The 18,832-nt window shown below is 41.2% G+C and overlaps 1 protein-coding gene across 2 annotated transcripts in view; it reads right to left on the bottom strand.

The window, feature by feature from the left end:
- acin1b (apoptotic chromatin condensation inducer 1b) overlaps positions 1-18,832 on the bottom strand; it is a 35,175-nt gene that overhangs the window by 1,097 nt on the left and 15,246 nt on the right. For both annotated transcript variants that reach the window (XM_061960989.2, XM_061960990.2), the window contains exons 7-16: positions 12,238-12,358; positions 9,394-9,439; positions 9,160-9,308; positions 8,940-9,089; positions 8,707-8,866; positions 6,890-7,035; positions 6,700-6,807; positions 6,514-6,621; positions 609-960; positions 56-153 (exon numbers count right to left, since the gene is read on the bottom strand). In XM_061960989.2, the coding sequence (XP_061816973.1) occupies positions 56-153; positions 609-960; positions 6,514-6,621; positions 6,700-6,807; positions 6,890-7,035; positions 8,707-8,866; positions 8,940-9,089; positions 9,160-9,308; positions 9,394-9,439; positions 12,238-12,358 (1,438 nt within the window). The remainder of the gene's footprint in view (positions 1-55; positions 154-608; positions 961-6,513; positions 6,622-6,699; positions 6,808-6,889; positions 7,036-8,706; positions 8,867-8,939; positions 9,090-9,159; positions 9,309-9,393; positions 9,440-12,237; positions 12,359-18,832) is intronic.

Genomic DNA, 18,832 nt, shown 5'->3' with positions numbered 1-18,832 from the left:
GTGTTACTAGGGCCCTACAGTAAAAAAAAAAAAAACACAGTATTCAAATGCCAACCTGTTCTTCTGTGAGGGGCAGCCAGTATATACACGGAGCTGCTTTGGTCTTGAGGAACAAGTCATCCAGAAGCTTTGCAGGAGCCTCTTCTGCCTTTTCTATTAGTAACAAAAACATTCTCCATTAGCAAATACATTTTTTTAGCTTTTAATTCACCTTTGTGTTTCTGCTACCTTCGTAGTGCTGTGCACAAGTGCACCCCTAATCTGTTCCCTGTGCTATTATTTATTCTGACAAACAACACTTGGTGGTTATTAAACCCCATAAGTTTGTTTGACTTGATATTTTTCACAGAGTAACACACTAACTGTATATCATGGTGCAAAAACAGCAAAGACTGGCTGACATTTTTAGGGAACTGATAAGTACATGTGTGTGAGAAAAATTAGTTAAAAACACGGCTACCCTTGAGCATAATGTCTTTGCAACTTATTGTCCATAAGGTATTGACTATTTAGTAAATATCGGTAGAACTTGTATGCTAGCTTTATCTTCTAAAGCATTTTGACCACAATCCATAGAGGGCGCCACAAATGTCATCTTGATGTCTTACCCTTCTTTTCAGTCCTCCTCTCCTTACTCTTTGCCCTCTCTCGCCGCCTCCGCTCTCTGTCACGGGACCTGGAACGTCGCTCCTCCTCTCCCGGCTTCGCAAATTCACGGATCTTGTCGCGGTCCCACTCGCGTTCCCCGCGAGCGCGTTCTCTCCGCTCCATTTCTCTCTGGCGCTCAGCCAACAGGTCCCGTACCAGTGGCGCTCCTCGGTCACGGTCTCTGCCTCGGTCTCGCTCAATTTCCTTGTCTCGTTCTGGCATGAGTGGGGGAAGCCGAATCTGGTGAGGGGCCAGCTGAGGGAAGTGGTTCTCCTCTTTTTTTGGCTTTAGGATACCTTTGTGAAAGTCCAGCTGCATAAGACAGAGAACAAAAAGTATGGAAATGTCACTAATTTGGAGAATACAGTAGATCTTTGCTGTACACAAAGTGTTTTGATACTCTAAGATTATGTTTACACTGCAGGCTAAAGTGTTTTTTCAAAACATTACAAAAGAGATTTTAGAATAATTTTTGACATTTTAAGGCCCTAAATTCAAATTGTTCGATTTAAGACATTTTAAGACCCCGCGGATACCAATATATACATATACAGAACATTTGGAAACAGTGCTGCCGAAATCGGATGTTGTGTTGTGATGACATATCCACTTTCGCTGGCTCACCGTGTCTTTGTTGTACAAACCCCGTTTCCATATGAGTTGGGAAATTGTGTTAGATGTAAATATAAACGGAATAAAATGATTTGCAAATCCTTTTCAACCCATATTCAATTGAATGCACTACAAAGACAAGATATTTGATGTTCAAACTCAAACTTTTTTTTTTTTTTGCAAATAATTATCTTAAAATTTCATGGCTGCAACACGTGCCAAAGTCGTTGGGAAAGGGCATGTTCACCACTGTCTTACATGGCCTTTCCTTTTAACAACACTCAGTAAACGTTTGGGAACTGAGGAGACACATTTTGTAAGCTTCTCAGGTGGAATTCTTTCCCATTCTTGCTTGATGTACAGCTTAAGTTGTTCAACAGTCCGGGGTCTCTGTTGTGGTATTTTAGGCTTCATAATGCGCCACACATTTTCAATGGGAGACAGGTCTGGACTACAGGCAGGCCAGTCTAGTACCCACACTCTTTTACTATGAAGCCACGTTGATGTAACACGTGGCTTGGCATTGTCTTGCTGAAATAAGCAGGGGCGTCCATGGTAACGTTGCTTGGATGGCAACATATGTTGCTCCAAAACCTGTATGTACCTTTCAGCATTAATGGCGCCTTCACAGATGTGTAAGTTACCCATGTCTTGGGCACTAACACACCCCCATACCATCACAGATGCTGGCTTTTCAACTTTGCGCCTATAACAATCCACATGGTTCTTTTCCTCTTTGGTCATGAGGACACGACGTCCACAGTTTCCAAAAACAATTTGAAATGTGGACTCGTCAGACCACAATACACTTTTCCACTTTGTATCAGTCCATCTTAGATGAGCTCAGGCTCAGCAAAGTCGACTTTGTTTCTGAGTGTTGTTGATAAATGGTTTTCGCCTTGCATAGGAGAGTTTTAACTTGCACTTACAGATGTAGCGACCAACTGTAGTTACTGACAATGGGTTTCTGAAGAGTTCCTGAGCCCATGTGGTGATATCCTTTACACACTGATGTCGCTTGTTGATGCAGTACAGCCTGAGGGATCGAAGGTCACGGGCTTAGCTGCTTACGTGCAGTGATTTCTCCAGATTCTCTGAACCCTTTAATGATATTACGGACCGTAGATGGTGAAATCCCTAAATTCCTTGCAATAGCTGGTTGAGAAAGGTTTTTCTTAAACTTTGCTCATGCATTTGTTGACAAAGTGGTGACCCTCGCCCCATCCTTATTTGTGAATGACTGAGCATTTCATGGAATCTACTTTTATACCCAATCATGGCACCCACCTGTTCCCAATTTGCCTGTTCACCTGTGGGATGTTCCAAATAAGTGTTTGATGAGCATTCCTCAACTTTATCAGTATTTATTGCCACCTTTCCAGACTTCTTTGTCACGTGTTGCTGGCATCAAATTCTAAAGTTAATGATTATTTGCAAACAAAAAAATGTTTATCAGTTTGAACATCAAATATGTTGCCTTTGTAGCATATTCAACTGAATATGGGTTGAAAATGATTTGCAAATCATTGTATTCCGTTTATATTTACATCTAACACAATTTCCCAACTCATATGGAAACGGGGTTTGTAGCTCGACTAAAGATGACGGAAAAGTCGCAAACAGGTCGCATTGCCATTTAGATTGTAGTCACATTAGAACAGATCAGACTCCAGACAGATTCAGACTAACACCTGATGTGGCCCAAATCTGATGCGCAAATATCTGATTTGAAGCACTTTGGAACATTTAGGCCATGTCCACATGAATTCAGATACTTAATAAACGCATACTTATCTCTGCGTTTAGGCCTCTTGTCCACACCTCGTCATTTTCAAATCTCAACAACACTGCCTTGCTACCTTTAAACACACTTTAAGAGGATTTACTGTGTGTTTGACCGTAAATGTACTTCTATTTTCACTCAACGTTGACAAAAAAAGACGCAAAGCCAGGCAAGGCACCAGGGCCTGATGGCATTCCAGCCAGGGTGATCAGGCGCCATAGAGCTCTCCCCTATCCTACACTCACTCTTCGGTCAATGCTACTGGACTGCAACAATACCTACACTGTGGAAAACTGAAACCATCATCCCTGTACCGAAAAAATCCAGACCCACAGAACTCAACCATTACCGCCCCATAGCCCTCACATCCATAATTATGAAGTGCCTGGAGAAACTGCTGCTTTACATCATCCTTCCAGTTGTCATCCCACACCTGGACCCCCTCCAATTTGCCTACAGGGCCAGGAGGGGCACAGAGGATGCTGTGGCCTGCCTGCTGCATCTCCTCCTCCAGCATCTGGACTCCCCAGGCAACTTTGACAGGATCCTCTTCCTGGACTTCAGCTCCGCCTTCAACTCCCTACAGAAGCATGTACTGATCCGGAAACTACACCAGCTCAACATCCCCCCTCAGCTGATCCACCTCACCCACAACTTCCTCACCCACCGACTGCAAGCAGTAAGGGTGGGCTCAAACACATCCCCGATGCTTACCATCAACACCAGGGTCCCACAGGGATGTGTATTGAGCTCTTTCCTGTACACACTCTACACTAATGACTGCCGTAGCATCTCACCCACCACAACATACTTAAAATACTCAGCCATTCTCGCACTCCTCTCCAACAGTCAAACCATCCTGGACTATCATAACACAGTCAAACATTTCATAGAGTCATGCACAGCCTGTTATCTGGAAATCAATGTCAATAAAACAGAAGAAATATGGTTCAACCCCCCCTCACCTCAGCACCGCATCATCATAAACACACAAACAGTTAAAACAGTTGACACTTTTAAATACCTGGTGTTAACCTTGGACAATAAACTCACCTTTGCTCAGCACACCACGGACATTCAAAAAAGAAGTCAACAAAGACTGTCAGCCATCCAAAAACTTAAAGGACTATACGTTGCACCTCATCTCCTGTTATTACTTTACCAAAGCATTGTTCAACCCATCCTTATGTACTGTTCCACATCTTTTTATCTTTTTTCACCATGCTTTCTGTAACCAACCGGACCAAACTCACACGCATTACAAACATAGCAGCTAAAATCATCGGCCTACCCACACCCAACATTTCAGATTTAAACCACAGGTCATCACTCGACTGGCAAAAACGATAGTCCAGGATATCAGTCACCCACTACACCAATACATAATCCGACTACCATCAGGGCGCAGGTACAGAACCATCAAATTCCGGAGGGCCCGCCTCAGAAAAAGCCTGATCCCTGCAGCTATAGCCGCCCTTAACAGCAGGCCCGGCCGACCTGTCTGACAAGCCTGTAAATGTGTTGGTCATGTATGATGTATTTTTGTTTTGTGATGTGTAATGTCTATTGTTTAAATGTACGGCAGTGAAAATGAATTTCCCCAACGGGGACCAATAAATCTAAATCTAAAATCTAAATCTAAAAAATCAAAATAGACTTTGCGACAGTCCCGCCAGCGCTAATGACAGTCAGCTGTTTTGGATACGATACTTCCACCTGATTAGACAGCTTTGACATGCAAGACTTTCAGCTTTGTCTCAAAAAAAAAAAGATGCAAGATGCATGCTTTTAATCCTTATTTGATGACAGATCATTAAGTCAACTTACGTGTGTCGCTTCCATTTGTATAGGAGTCGGGCGCGAACGACTAAAAAAAACATGTCTACTTCCTTCTTGTTAATGTCATTGCACATCTATCTCTATATTGATCATTTAATGCATTATAATTCTACGGAAGTTTTGCAGTGGCACACGCACGTCTGTGCGCTTATAGGCACTTAAACGTGTAAAATGGCTTCCTTGGATCGTTAGTGCGTGCTAATTTTAGAAACAATGTACACTTCACTCCACATGTAATATCTCACCATGTTGCTGAATAAAGATGTTAATTTGGGTTGCAGCAGCATGCAAGCTTTAAATACAAACATTTTTGTTTTGCAATATTCCCAGAGCTTGGTGTAAATGCAAGCTGGTTTTTAAAAATAATGTACATGTAATTTTATGTCTAGTATATCAAACAGTATAATAACATAGGTGTAATGCCACCAAGTCAGCTGTGGCTGCTTTTTCCAGGCTTCTGATTGGACAAAATGTGCATGACAGCAGGTTTATGCGTTTGTGTGTAGACAGACAGTTTTGAAACTACACTTGTGTGGATGGAGATCGTTTTAACCCAAAATATGCATTTTTCAAACTCTCCGCGTTCGTGTGGACATGGCCTTAGACTGGCAAATGCTGTGTCTCACTTGAGGGCAAAAAAAACAGATTTGGTGTCCAGTGTAAACAGAGCCTAATAAAATGGCAACCTATGATTTTTTTTTTCATTTAAAACACTTCCTTGTGTTCTACATGTGTAATAGTTGTTCTTTGGTTAAAATGTTGCATAGTTAATGTTTTACAGACCGTATTCAAGTCGCTTTCTAACCGTCTCTTCAGTGTGCTGTTATGTGGGCGGTCTTATTTACTGCCTCTACTTCGACTGGGTAAATGTGCAAAAACTACTGGATGTAGTTGTAGTTTTTGCGCTTTCCTATGGAGTCTGACATATACGTTTTGAACTATAAGCTACTTAATTCGAAATGACAACAGAGGATGCAAGTGCATTTACGAGCCGGTCTATAACGTTGGACTTCAATGGTGGAATTGCGGTCTTCGGGTAAATTTGTACCATATATAAAAGGAGATATCCACTGGCATCACAGGTCAGAAAACGTCATAAGTCAGAGCACATTCCTGACGGCTCGTTTGGCGGAAGTATAAAGGAAGGCAAGATTATTTTACAAATATCTTTGCAATGCCTCCACCGTTTCATTTCAAATTTTCGGGTCTTATGGGGAACCCAAATACACAAAAGCAGGTACCCTCAGTTAAAAAAAGTTGTTTTTTTCGGAATAGGTCCCCTTTAAATTCCGTATTTCACATTAAGAAAGAAATATAGTATTGTACCAACAATTTATGCAGTTACACAACATCACGTTTTGTCAAAGCATCTTTCTTTCAGTGCTGGAAAATCAAGAAATGTAATATGTGCAACAGCGTCCGCTGCTGAGTTCAAAACTGCAGTTCTTTTTTCCCCCTTCAGACAGTGGAATCTAACCCCTTTGTTTTTTATGATAACTTAAATAGAAAGTCTACAAGTTTTAAAATGTACAATTTAAAGTAGAGAATAGAACTCTGAATCAATGTGGGAGAGCAAATGCTGAACTGTGAGTAGGCAGTGATGGACAGTAGTGTGAAGAAGCCTTGGTTACCTCATCCTGTTCACAAAAGTCCACACTGAGCACTTTGGGATTGCTCTGAGGCCATTTGCCTCCATGGAGAGCAGCTCTGGTAGCCACTGCCTCCTCTGTTGTAGCATACTGGAAGGATCGTACAAGGCAATAAGCAGCAGACACATGTCTCAAATGTCCAATGGTTAGAATGAGTTTGGGGCTTACTGTGACGAAGCAGTGTGACTTGATCTTGTCGATCCAGAAGCCTCCTTCCACCACACTGCCTGTCTGTTTCAGCAGCTCTTTGAGCTGGTCCAATGTGAATGGTCGGACCTGTAAACACACAAAATAAACTTTGAGTACGGTTAGGCATGATGTAGGTCAGACAGACCTTACTAATCAATTCCAAACCTACCAGGTTTGTCACATGGATAATGTTGGAAAGTTTGCCTCGTGGAGGTGAGGGCTGCCTGGTGGACCGGACAGGGTCGTCTATAGTGACAGACATTCCAGACCTCTGTTGGCTGATGGAGCGACGCACTAAACTGTCACTGGGGGAAACTGAAAATAGGAGAGAGAAATTAATGAAAAGTTTAAAATAGGCCCCCTTTATGCAAAAGTCCTTAGAACCTGTATGAGCACCTAACAAGAAAAATATCTATTGTGTCTTGTTTCCTTCCTTTTTGAGAGAAAACGTGCTCAAATGGTCACTTTTGAAGTTGCTGCGCTCAACCCTCACCCTCATGGACATGATACCAGCTCTGATCTGCCCTAGTTACAGGATGTAAAAAAGTGTGCTTCTCTACACATCTTCAAATATCTGTCAGTCATCTACAGACACTAGAGTTGTAAGTTTGATCATTTTGTTTTTCTGCAGCAAATAGGCTGACCTAGCATGATGATTCTGTTAGAATGTGAGTTTAATGTTAGCATTGTAGCTCACATAGTTATACTGGTTCTGCTAACCATCTGTGTTCTCTGTCCCCTTCAGTGTTAATCAAGTGGAGAGCTAAACTGCATTTGTAAAAAGTAGATCAAGTGCTTCTTGGAGAGACACTTTGTTGGAGACAACAAACTTCAATATCATTAACGCTACAGACACACACAAACTGTGTGTTCTCATTAGGATTACCGTATTTTCCGCACCATTAGCCGCACCTAAAAACCACAAATTTACTCAAAAGCTGACAGTGCGGCTTTTAACCCGGTGCGCTTTATATATGGATAAATATTAAGATTCATTTTCATAAAGTTTCGATCTCGCAACTTAGGTAAACAGCCGCCATCTTTTTTCCCGGTAGAACAGGAAGCGCTTCTTCTTCTACGCAAGCAACCGCCAAAGTAAGCACCCGCCCCCATAGAACAGGAAGCGCTTCTTCTTCTACTGTAAGCAACCACCCGCCCCCGGAAGAAGAAGAAAAAACGCGCGGATATCACCGTACGTTTCATTTCCTGTTTACATCTGTAAAGACCACAAAATGGTTCCTACTAAGCGACAAGGATCCGGTTCATGAAAAGACGCAATCTCTCCATCCGCACACGGATTACTACCGTATTTCACAGCAACTGATATTCCTGTGAACCGCACTGTGGAACGGGAGCACGTACGGTGAATATTCGCACCACAGGGAATGAGAAGTCATCCTTCACTGTGGTTCTAGCTTGCCATGCTAACTTCCACCCATGGTGATATTCAAAAGGAAGACCTTGCCAAAAGAGACCTTTCCAGCCGGCGTCATCATAAAAGCTAACTCGAAGGGATGGATGAAGAAAAGATGAGCGAGTGGTTAAGGTAAGTTTAAGTTTACGCGAAGAGGCCGGGTGGCTTTTTTCACGCAGCTCTGTCCATGTTGATATACGTATGTTTGTGATTGCACATTTGCGTACATTTTGGGAGTGAACAGAGTTGTTAGAACGCTGGTTTTTAATATATTATTAAAGTTTGACTGACCTATCTGACTGTTTTTTTGACATTCCTTTAGCGCAGTTAGATGCGGCTTACAACACGGGGCGGCTTATTGGTGGACAAAGTTTTGAAATATGCCGTTCATTGAAGGCGCGGCTTTTAACCCAGGGCGCCTTATGGTGCGGAAAATACGGTACTAAAAATGCTTTCAAACGGTCTGAATTATATCATCAATGTTACACTTCCAATATGGTATTATGGTACCCCTGAGACTTACTAACAATTAAAAAGTAATTTAAAATGGGCCTTTGAACTTTCAACTTCACCTTTCTTTGGCTCAGTATCAGGCTTGTCACATGTCTCATCTGAAACACTTTTCTTAGGTTTGTCTGTGGGGGTAATTTGTTGCATTTCTCGTTCCGCTATCGGGTCCTCCTTCTCTTTCACTTCTTCCTGCCCGTTCTCCTGGTTGTCAGCTGGGACCACCTGGGGAGGGGGTGCAAACAGTCACATGGCCGTCAACAAAGACTTAATTCCGTTACTTTCCTTCCTCCCTTACTTGTGTGACTGTGCGTCGAATCTTCAGGCCTTTGTCCTGATCGCCCTGGCTGTTGTCATGGTTGTCCTCATCCCCGGACATCTGCAGATCCTCAGGGAGCAGAAGGTCGACCACGGCCTCCTGGGCTACTTTGATATCTGGGATCAAAGTCTGCCGAGCAAAGAGAGTAAAGATTAAATAACCGCAAAAATAAATTGTAATACAACTAAAAGAAGCCCACCTTGAGTGAGTCAGTAGTGATGCTGATGGATGGCTTCTTTGAAGTGACTGCTGTGCTGGAGCCCCAACGTCTCTTCCTCCCTGCCACAGCTACAGAGTCTGCGTCTCCCCCTCCTACGTCGGTTGCAGTGTTGGGGAGCATCTTGCTGCCTGTAGGGGGAAAAAAATAAACCATGAAGGTAAAAAAAACATTCAAGGCACAATCCAGACATGTAATCTAGTTTAGGCCACCTACTGGTCAAAGATATCTTGCGAGCAGCAAAAGCCTTTGGAGTGGTGCTCTGGAGAGTAAGGGAGAGACAGAAAAAGAACATACAGAAACCCCAAAGGGTGCGAGGGTGAGATGAGAACTAACAGTGCATACCCCAAATGGGCAACAGAAGGTCAAACAGAGTAAGTGACAAAGTAGCGTTTTTGGGGATTCAACTAAAATTAGATTCTTAAAAATAAAGTAGTAGTTTGCCTGCTTCAATTGTACCACATTGAGGAGACCCACATGCTCCACCTCTGCCCAAAGACCCAGAGATAAACCACCAAGATTACCTTGTGTGCTGTGAGTATAAAGACTAAGCAAACAGAATACAGCATGTGCGTGTTTGAATGGGTTGGATTAATGGATTTACTGTATGTGTTGCTACTGTGTTTATATTATTTCAAAACTTCCTATTCAACAGTGCCCATGCTCTAATCATTTGGTCATTATAAGAACACAAATGAAGCACAAATGGTTCTTTCAGGCATTCTGTGAAGCAGAGGTGGAAAACCCTAAAGAGTCTTTAAGACAGACCATTTAAAAAGTCAAAGGTAACTTGATAAGTTATAAACTGCTGTAGCTTCAGTCCATATTTGTGTTTTAGCAATACCATTCTACTATCAAAATAAAACTGTAGTACAATAAACTGCTGTGATTTACAATTAAATGTTATTTTCTCTAGCAATTATTCTTTTGCAAAGATATTCATTTTACATGTTTAAGTTATTGCCGGGTACCATTTGACACCTGATTTCCTTACTGGACTATGGCCCAACCGCACGACTCTCTGTACTGTATCTAGGCAACAAGGATCCAATCAGGGAAGGCAGAGGAGTGAGGGCATGCCTCAATTTGAGTGTGCAGGAACTGATCACTGGGATGGACTTTTGTCTTTGAAAGGGGTGTGGGGGCGGGTATGCTTCTTGATCGACTGTTGTTCAAAGTCTTATTTCTTGGGTAGTCTGTGAGTAATAGAGGGTGAGGATGAGGTTCACGTTAAATGTCCAGGTAAATTATAAATCCATTTGTCAAAAGTCTTTGGGAAAGTCCATTGCTGTGCTGTGAGGCTTCTAAACTTCAACAGTTTGTGCAAGTTCAATCGGAAGCCTTTAAATGATGTGGCATTTTGAATTGTAATCCATGAGGTAGTTCAAATCAGAGAACACTTCTTTTGCACAATGCGGGAAGTGCCAAGTTGTGGGTGTAAATGCAACAGGATGCAGAAAAATACATCTACACCACAAGCATAGCAGTTCACAGTGGAATAATGATAGCAACACACCCAGTGAGTCAGGCAGGCTCAACTCCTGGTGAGGCGGCTGCGGGAGAAGGTGGTGATAAGTGAAGCGTGCGCAGCCATTGATGACATGTCAATGAAGTTATGTCCATTCAAAGTCTGCGTAGTCCTTGGGAAAGCAGTGTCTTCAAAAAAGTGTCATAAAGTCTCATGGCAAATACATTTCCATATTCAAAGGCACATCCATTGTGTTTGGAAAAATTTCCAGTCATTACATCATCCCAAAGAATGCAAGATGGGGTTGGAGGCATTTTCAAAACAGTCACATTTGCCTGTTTCAGGCTGTCATCATCCTCAAAATTGCTCATGAGAAGGAGGGAATAATTCATGTTGCGCAAATCTTCCTTTTCTCCTCGCCGTCTTTCATCAGCATCACATAGTAAAGTCCAGTTTAGATCAGCAAGCAGCTCAGCTTCCAACCCCAGAGGCAAGGTTACCATGACAACCAGGGGCTGCAGTTACCATGGCTGCCACTGCTGCCGGTGGTGGTTTGACGCCAGCTCCTGTGTTGCTGGCTCAAAGTGTCACTGGAGGCGTATTTACACAGTGCCATGGACGGGGAGGGGTTTGCAGACTCTGGCCCTAACTCAGGTACCAGCGACGCACTCGAGCATATCGCGACAGGAGTTGTAGGAGAAGTGGAGGTGGTGTTGGTGGTGGTGGTGGTGGTGGTGGTGGTGGCAGTAGTAGTAGTATGCAGCTTGTACCATTAGGGGCAATGGAAGAGGCATGGGCACCTTCATAACAAAGCAATCAATGTGGTTTTAAAACAACAATCACACCATAAATATATATATAAGAGAGAAGTTTTCATGAGGGGATACAAAAGGCTAAAGATGGAGGAGGCGAGAGGAAAGGGGGAGACAGTGAAAGGAAGAAAGAGGCAAGAAAAAGGCATGATGCATGAAAACACACCATCATTCTTTAAACAACTAAATAAAAATAATTACTGTTATACAGTATCTTGAAACTAATACAAGAGTATGCTACATTTGTGAAACAGAGTAAGCATGTTTTGCAGCCTCTCTTTAATTTAGCAAAATATTTCATGCCAAACATGTTACTATGCAATTGTAAAAAAAAAAAGCACTCGAGAGGGTATATATATATTTTTTTTGCAGTTGGCCCTTCTTCTCCGACACCGACAAGCACATCAATGAATGAGAGGCATGCAGTGTGGGGCAAAAAGATGATCCAATGAAAACTATCAGAACCAAGGACCGGCAGCATCAGCACTCTTGGGCCAATTTGCAAAAGATAAGGAAGGATAGGTATGAATAATTAGTCGCAGTAAACACATAGAATTACAACTATACCCGACTCCAACGACAACACAACCTTGTAAAGAAAATAAAAATACCCAATTTGCATCGACTTACAAAGAACTGCAACTAAAAGCAAATGTATCAGGTTGTGTTGCGTTTGAGTGACTAAAGCGTCAACATTTCATGCGTGGATGTGAATGACGATACAAAGTTAGTTGGAGACTGTGGCTCCGGCCCATCAACCCACACTCTCAGCTAACTTACCTCCTCCAGGTGGCCCTCACTATTGATTTGGTCGGCTCCCGACATCAGCTGCTGGGACACGGGGCTCTCAGAATCTGGTTCCGCTTCCGACACGGCGGCCAGGCTGGGCTCGGACACCTCACTGTAGGAAGAGGACAAGGTTGGAGGAAAGGGTGAGAGGAGAAACGATGTTGCTTTTATAAATAAAAACATAGGCAAATTATTATTATTATTATTACTCAGGGGGCACACATTGTCCCACAACTAACAAATGTATGTATGTATGTATGTGTGTGTGTGTGTGTGTGTGTGTGTGTGATCTTCAAGCAAAAAACAACAACTAACGCCTAAACAGTTGTTGCTGGGAGTAAGGCTGAAACGACGCGTCGACATAGTCGACGTCATCGGTTACGTAAATACGTCGACGCCGTTTTTGTGCGTCGATGCGTCGCATATTTACGTCACACTACCGTCATGGCGGAGCGCAAAGCAGACGATGCGAGCGGTGCGAGCGAGGGGAAAAAAGCACGCCAAAAGTCGTCAAAAGTGTGGGAGTATTTCAATAAACGGCCTAATAATGTTGTAGCGGCGAACAGCTGTCTCGTCAGCTGACGCGCGAGCTCGCAACCGTGGCTGCTGAGCAACCAGCCAAACCCCACTTAATAAAATTATATTTTATCTTAGAGCACATCCGCATCCCTATTCACCTAGGCAACCCCAGGAAATGTATATAATTCGGCATTATTTCGGCCAGTCGGCTTATATGATCAGAACCGATCAGTTTACGTTCACGCGCAGGTATAACGCGGCGCACTCCCGTCTCATCTGCTGGTGCGCGAGCCCGGTAATTAGACCGCTGTGTCAAATCAAGGAGTACAAAAGACGCCAGCGCAGAGTGGAAAAAGGTTTAGTTCTTTACAGAAAACCCAGAGTTGTGCCAAAAGTGTACCAAAACCAATAGCTGAACGGACAGCCGGTAAGATTGCACTTTAGTTCTCTTTGTGGGTGTGGCGCACCTGTTGCGCTGGTGAGATGGGGGGGGGGGGGTGCTTAGTCTGGAGGCTAAATACACACGGTGTTTTGTGTAACTGTTGTTTAGTAAGGAAGTGTTGATATTCTTTGCTTAGTTTGATAAATATTGGAGCAGTTTGCTTCATCAGGAGGGTGAAGTCGCTCAACTTAAAGTGTTGGATTTAACTGTGTTGGATCATTGGCTCCTGGTGAGGGCATAGAAAAAGGGGTATTTTTCTATCAGTAGATGGCGTTTAAGATTGAGTGTTTCACTGCTAATTTAATAATATATTTATACTGAATATGGATTTTAAATATGTATCTAAATAGGTGGTTAATTGGTTAGGTATTTATGTATTTGCATATTGGGTTTTCTGCTGCATTTATCTATTGTGTTTCTGGGTTTAAATGTATTTCATATGTATCTTGGTGCATTTATGTTGAGACAATTTATTTAAAATCTGTTTTAACTTAAAGGGAAAAGATGTGTCCATTTTCTTGCACTTGTTTAATGGTTAAGAGTTTGATTGCCTAATTAATAATTGTAAATTATGGGATTGATAATTGATTGATTTTTTACAGCATGTTAATCTTGTGGTGTTTTGTCCTTAAAGGTTTTTCACCTACTAAAGAAGCTAAAGGCTACTAAAGAAGCTAAAGGCTACTAAAGGCTACTAAAGACAGCTAATGACAGCTAAAGAAACTAAAGTCTACTAAAGTCTACTAACACTGCTAAAGACTGCTAAAAAGACTAAAGAAGAAAAAAGAAGCTGTTTCTTCGTTGGAAAAACTGTTGCAAACTAAAGGAAAATAAAAGGAAAAAGTAACTACGGTCTGGTCTTTTGAGTGAAATCCAGAAGCCACATTTAGCATTGGTACATCCCTTCAAGTGTGGGATAAGCACAGCGAAAAAAGCAAAACACTTGACAGTTGTTGCATGCACACAGTGTCGAGCGGAAATGGCCTATCATAGAAGCACAACGGCTATGAACGAACATTTGAAAAGAAAACACCCGACAGCGTTCTTGCCATCACCATCAACTAGTCAATCGTCCGCGTGAGTATACGTTGTCATCATTACACAAAAACATGAATGTGTCATTTGTATCTGCGTTGTAAATTCATAAACTAAAACACCGTTTCGCTCTGAGAGGCGCGTTTGGCGTGCCTGTTCAGTGTTTACAAAGACGCTAACGTTAATTAGTTGTGCAAATACCTTTTACAACATTAACAGTTACATATACTATGTACAAACGAACAATTAACTTTCACTTTAATCATACTATCATTGTTGTGTTATTAAGCAAAATAAGCAATAATTTTACTTTTGTTGAAATGTTTACACTGTTACAGAATATTTCGTTTTGCACTTTTTTGTATTGGATGTTTATCTTTATTTTTGTACATTTTAAAGCAAAATAAGCAATACTTTTACTTTTGAAATGCTTATACTATTGCAGAATATTAAGATTTGCACTGGATGTTTACTTTTATATTTGCACATTAAAAAGCAAATAAGCTACTTTTAATTTTGTTAAATGTTAAAAGTTTTAAATGTTTACATTGTTACAGAATATTTTGTCATGTTGTTGTCAATGTTGACTGAGTGGCCATACTTTTTTTTTTGTAAATAAGTCATGCCTTTTGAAAAAACTGGCCTAAATGTATTTTTTCATCTTCATTTTAAATAAAAAAAATAATCGGTAAAAGGAAAAATAATCTATAGATTAATCGAAAAAAATAATCTATAGATTAACCGATTAATCGAAAAAAATAATCTATAGATTAATCGATAGAAAAATAATCGTTAGCTGCAGCCTTAGCTGGGAGACAATTATGACACAACACAAACACGTAGCCCAGTCAGAGAATGACTGTATTGCCATTGCTTCTTGCCACTTACATATGATAACCGCCATATTTTGTACAATAACTAAAAGGACTACAAATTTAAATGCACAGAGTCAAAACTCACAACATGCTAAAAAAAAGAAGTCATATGATTAATGCAAATGCCTGAGTAATGTCATATCAACACATCTCATGTGTTTGTATGACAATAAGTTCCTTGAAATGTATCCCTAACTGGTTTTATTGTGCTGTGGAGCTACATAAACGCCCTCCCCATTTTTATGACAGTAGAGGAAGTATTGAATAGACAAAAAAGATTACTTCAAGCATAAATCTGAATTATCTGAGGTGTAATTGTAACCGAGGCTAGGTCACGTTTGCAATCATAGCATACATGTTGGAAGGTCCCAGGGGTCAGAAATGAGTCAGGTGGAACAATTACATAACACCACAAAGACATCACCTCACTCATTACATATATCCATCAATCCATCCATTTTCTACCGCGTGTCCCTTTCGGGGTCACGGGGGTGCTGGAGCCTATCTCAGCTGCATTCGGGCGGAAGGCGGGGTACACCCTGGACAAGTCGCCACCTCTTCGCAGGGCCAACACAAATAGATAACAATCACACTCACATTCATTCACTAGGGCCAATTTAGTGTTGCTAATCAACCTATCCCCAGGTGCATGTTTTTGGAGGTGGGAGGAAGCGGGAGTACCCGGGGGGAACCCATGCAGTCACGGGGTGATCTCCACACAGAAAGATCCCGAGCCCGGGATTGAACTCAGGAGATTCGTATTGTGAGGCACCGTGCTGCCCTCATTACATATATATCCAGTTTAATGATCCTTAAAAAAACAGTGTTAATGGAAACAGGGAGGTCATATTTCTGTAATAAGACATTTGTGCTTCTCGGCAGGGGTCATAATAGTTGTTATGGTTATTACAAGAACATGAAATCATAGCCCCAAGATTTATTAAACACGCCATACTACTTTCCGTGTTATTTGAGGCACCGGTCGAAGAGAAAAGCTAACCTCTCGTCTCTTCACCGAACAAAAGACACAGCGCCATTGCCCCATGCTCACACCCATAATGGCCACCTTTAATCACACGTAAGACAGAAAGATATCCCCGCTAACATTAATTAAAAAACAGGCAATCCCGTTGTACAAAACGACACTGTGTCCGTGGGAAATGGACACAATGAATGAAAGATACCTGTGTCGCACTCTTACCCGTTTTTGTTTCCTTCGGAGACCATTATGACCGAATTTGAGGAGGTTCCCCGGCGAAGGAAGACAACGTAAGTGTCGAGGTTTTCAACTGAAAATGTGGATGCCGCAGTTGTCGCTACTAAATAACAGCTAATTGCTGCGTCGGTTTGAAGAATGCAATGTGAGCATGGCAGCCATGTTGGCTCGTGAACGCCGTGTGGGAGGAAAAAAAGCGACTGTTTCCCGGTTCAATTTCCAAAATAAAAGGTCTGTTAACGCAAGCGATTTGTAGTGTTTTTCTTAAGAATGCACAACATTAGTTGTAAAAAAAAAAAAACATATCATCTCGGTATCAAAATCAGTCCAAGGGACGTTTGCTGCTCGAACCAATGTGAGGCGTGGGGGGCACCGCCAATCGGGTTGTGGGGCTGCCCCGGTATATGCCTGACAAAAAATATGAGGAGCGATAATACTCAGTGACTTAAGCGTCAACATAATCTAAGGAAACTACAACACATTTAAATTCTACAACTATTTTGTGAAAAACGCCCCCTTTTGAGTGTAGCATGTAAAATTATATTTAAATAGAAATTCTCGTAACCAATTAGTTTTGCTAATACACATATATTTAAAAATGCATTTAAAAACAAAAATAAGAGTGTTGAATGAGAAAATATGGTATCAGAAAATTTACACACGAAGTGCAACGTTTACTTATTTTCAGCTATGAAATGTGTGCATAACTGAAACCTGCTTTGGCTCTTCTGGTTATGGTTCTCATGGGAATTGAAAATAATTGTGTCTCGACAGTGAGTCGAATTCGTTTTTGTTTTAGTGCAACATAGTGAAGTGACTGTTAAATATGTAACGGATATTTCTCGTAGTAGTAGTAGTAGTAATAATAATAATAATAATAAAAATAAAAATATATATATATACATACATATATATATATATATATATATATATATATATATATATATATATATACATATACATATACTAGGGCCGTCAATCAGTAAAAAATATTTATACAGAATAATTGCATTTTGTTCATAGTTAACTCAAAATTATCGCAGAAAGATATAAATATTTGTCATTATTAAGTGTACCCTGGACAGATCATTTGAAAATGTTTCATACCACGGCTGGACAATTAATATACTTTAAATAAATATTTTGAAACACTATGCTTTTTGAAAAAGTTCAAAATAAATAAAATCACACTTCGTTGGTGTCTAGCCAGAGTTTGCATTTTGTAGGAATACAGAATTTGTATTCCTGCTTTAGGAGCACTTGAATTCAGAGGAAAGGAGCTACATTTTCATGTTTATCTAGCCGCTTCAAGCATTAATAACACAAAATGTGGTTTGTTTTTGCGATCATGCTTTGATTGTCAAAGATATTGGATTATACGTTTTCTACCTGAATAAATGTTTCTGATATTGTGTACTTTACATGTTGTACAAGTTAAAGGCATTCATATCTCTGCATGACAATGGTTTAACCTTCTCTACCTACTTATTAATGAAATGTATTATTCAGCCTGTTAAACATTAAGTAATTGTGGCCTATCAATATAGCAATGGTAATATTGTGAGATAGGTTCCAGAACCCCCAGCGACCCCGAACGGGACAAGCGGTAGAAAATGGATGGATGGAATATTGTGTAGTGGGGGGTAGAGGTGCAGAGGGCAGTGTCAGGTATGTCTGCAGTAATAAAGCTTGTCTCAGTGGTAGCGAAGAAGAAGATTAGATTGTTTTGTTACACACACACACACACACACACACACACACACACACACACGCACGCACGCGCACACACGCGCACACACGCGCACACACGCGCACACACGCACGGGCAAAAAAGTATTTAGTCCGCCACCAATTGTGCAAGGTATTCCACTTAAAAAGATGAGAGAGGCCTGTAATTTTCATCATAGGTACACTTCAACTATGAGAGACAGAATGGGGGGGAAGAATTCAAGAAATCACATTGTAGGATTTTTTATTAATTAATTGGTAAATTCCTCTGTAAAAAAAAAAAGTATTTGGTCACCTCCAAAGAAGCAAGATTTGTGGCTTTCACAGACCTGTAATTTCTTCTTTAAGAGGCTCCTCTGTCCTCTACTCATTACCTGTTTTAATGGCACCTGTTTGGCCTCCTTATAAGCATAAAAGACACCTGTCCACAACCTCAAATAGTCAGACTCCACTATGGCCAAGACCAAAGAGCTGTCAAAGTACACAATTGTAGACCTGCAACAGGCTGGGAAGACTGAATCTGCAATAGGTAAGCAGCTTGGTGTGAAGAAATCAACTGTGGGAGCAATTATTAGAAAATGTAAGACATACAAGACCACTGATAATCTCCTTCGATCTGGGACTCCACGCAAGGTCTCACCCCGTGAGAACGGTGAGCAAAAATCCCAGAATCACACGGGAGGGACCATTAGTAACACACTACGCCACCAGGGACTCAAATCCTGCAGTAAATGGTAAATGGGTTATACTTGTATAGCGTTTTTCTACTTC

The sequence above is a fragment of the Nerophis lumbriciformis genome, linkage group LG05, assembly GCF_033978685.3.
Source record: "Nerophis lumbriciformis linkage group LG05, RoL_Nlum_v2.1, whole genome shotgun sequence".
In the NCBI taxonomy this organism is placed as follows: domain Eukaryota; kingdom Metazoa; phylum Chordata; class Actinopteri; order Syngnathiformes; family Syngnathidae; genus Nerophis; species Nerophis lumbriciformis.
The sequence above is the reverse complement of the archived record's forward strand: the minus strand, read 5'-3'. Positions and strand labels throughout refer to the sequence as shown.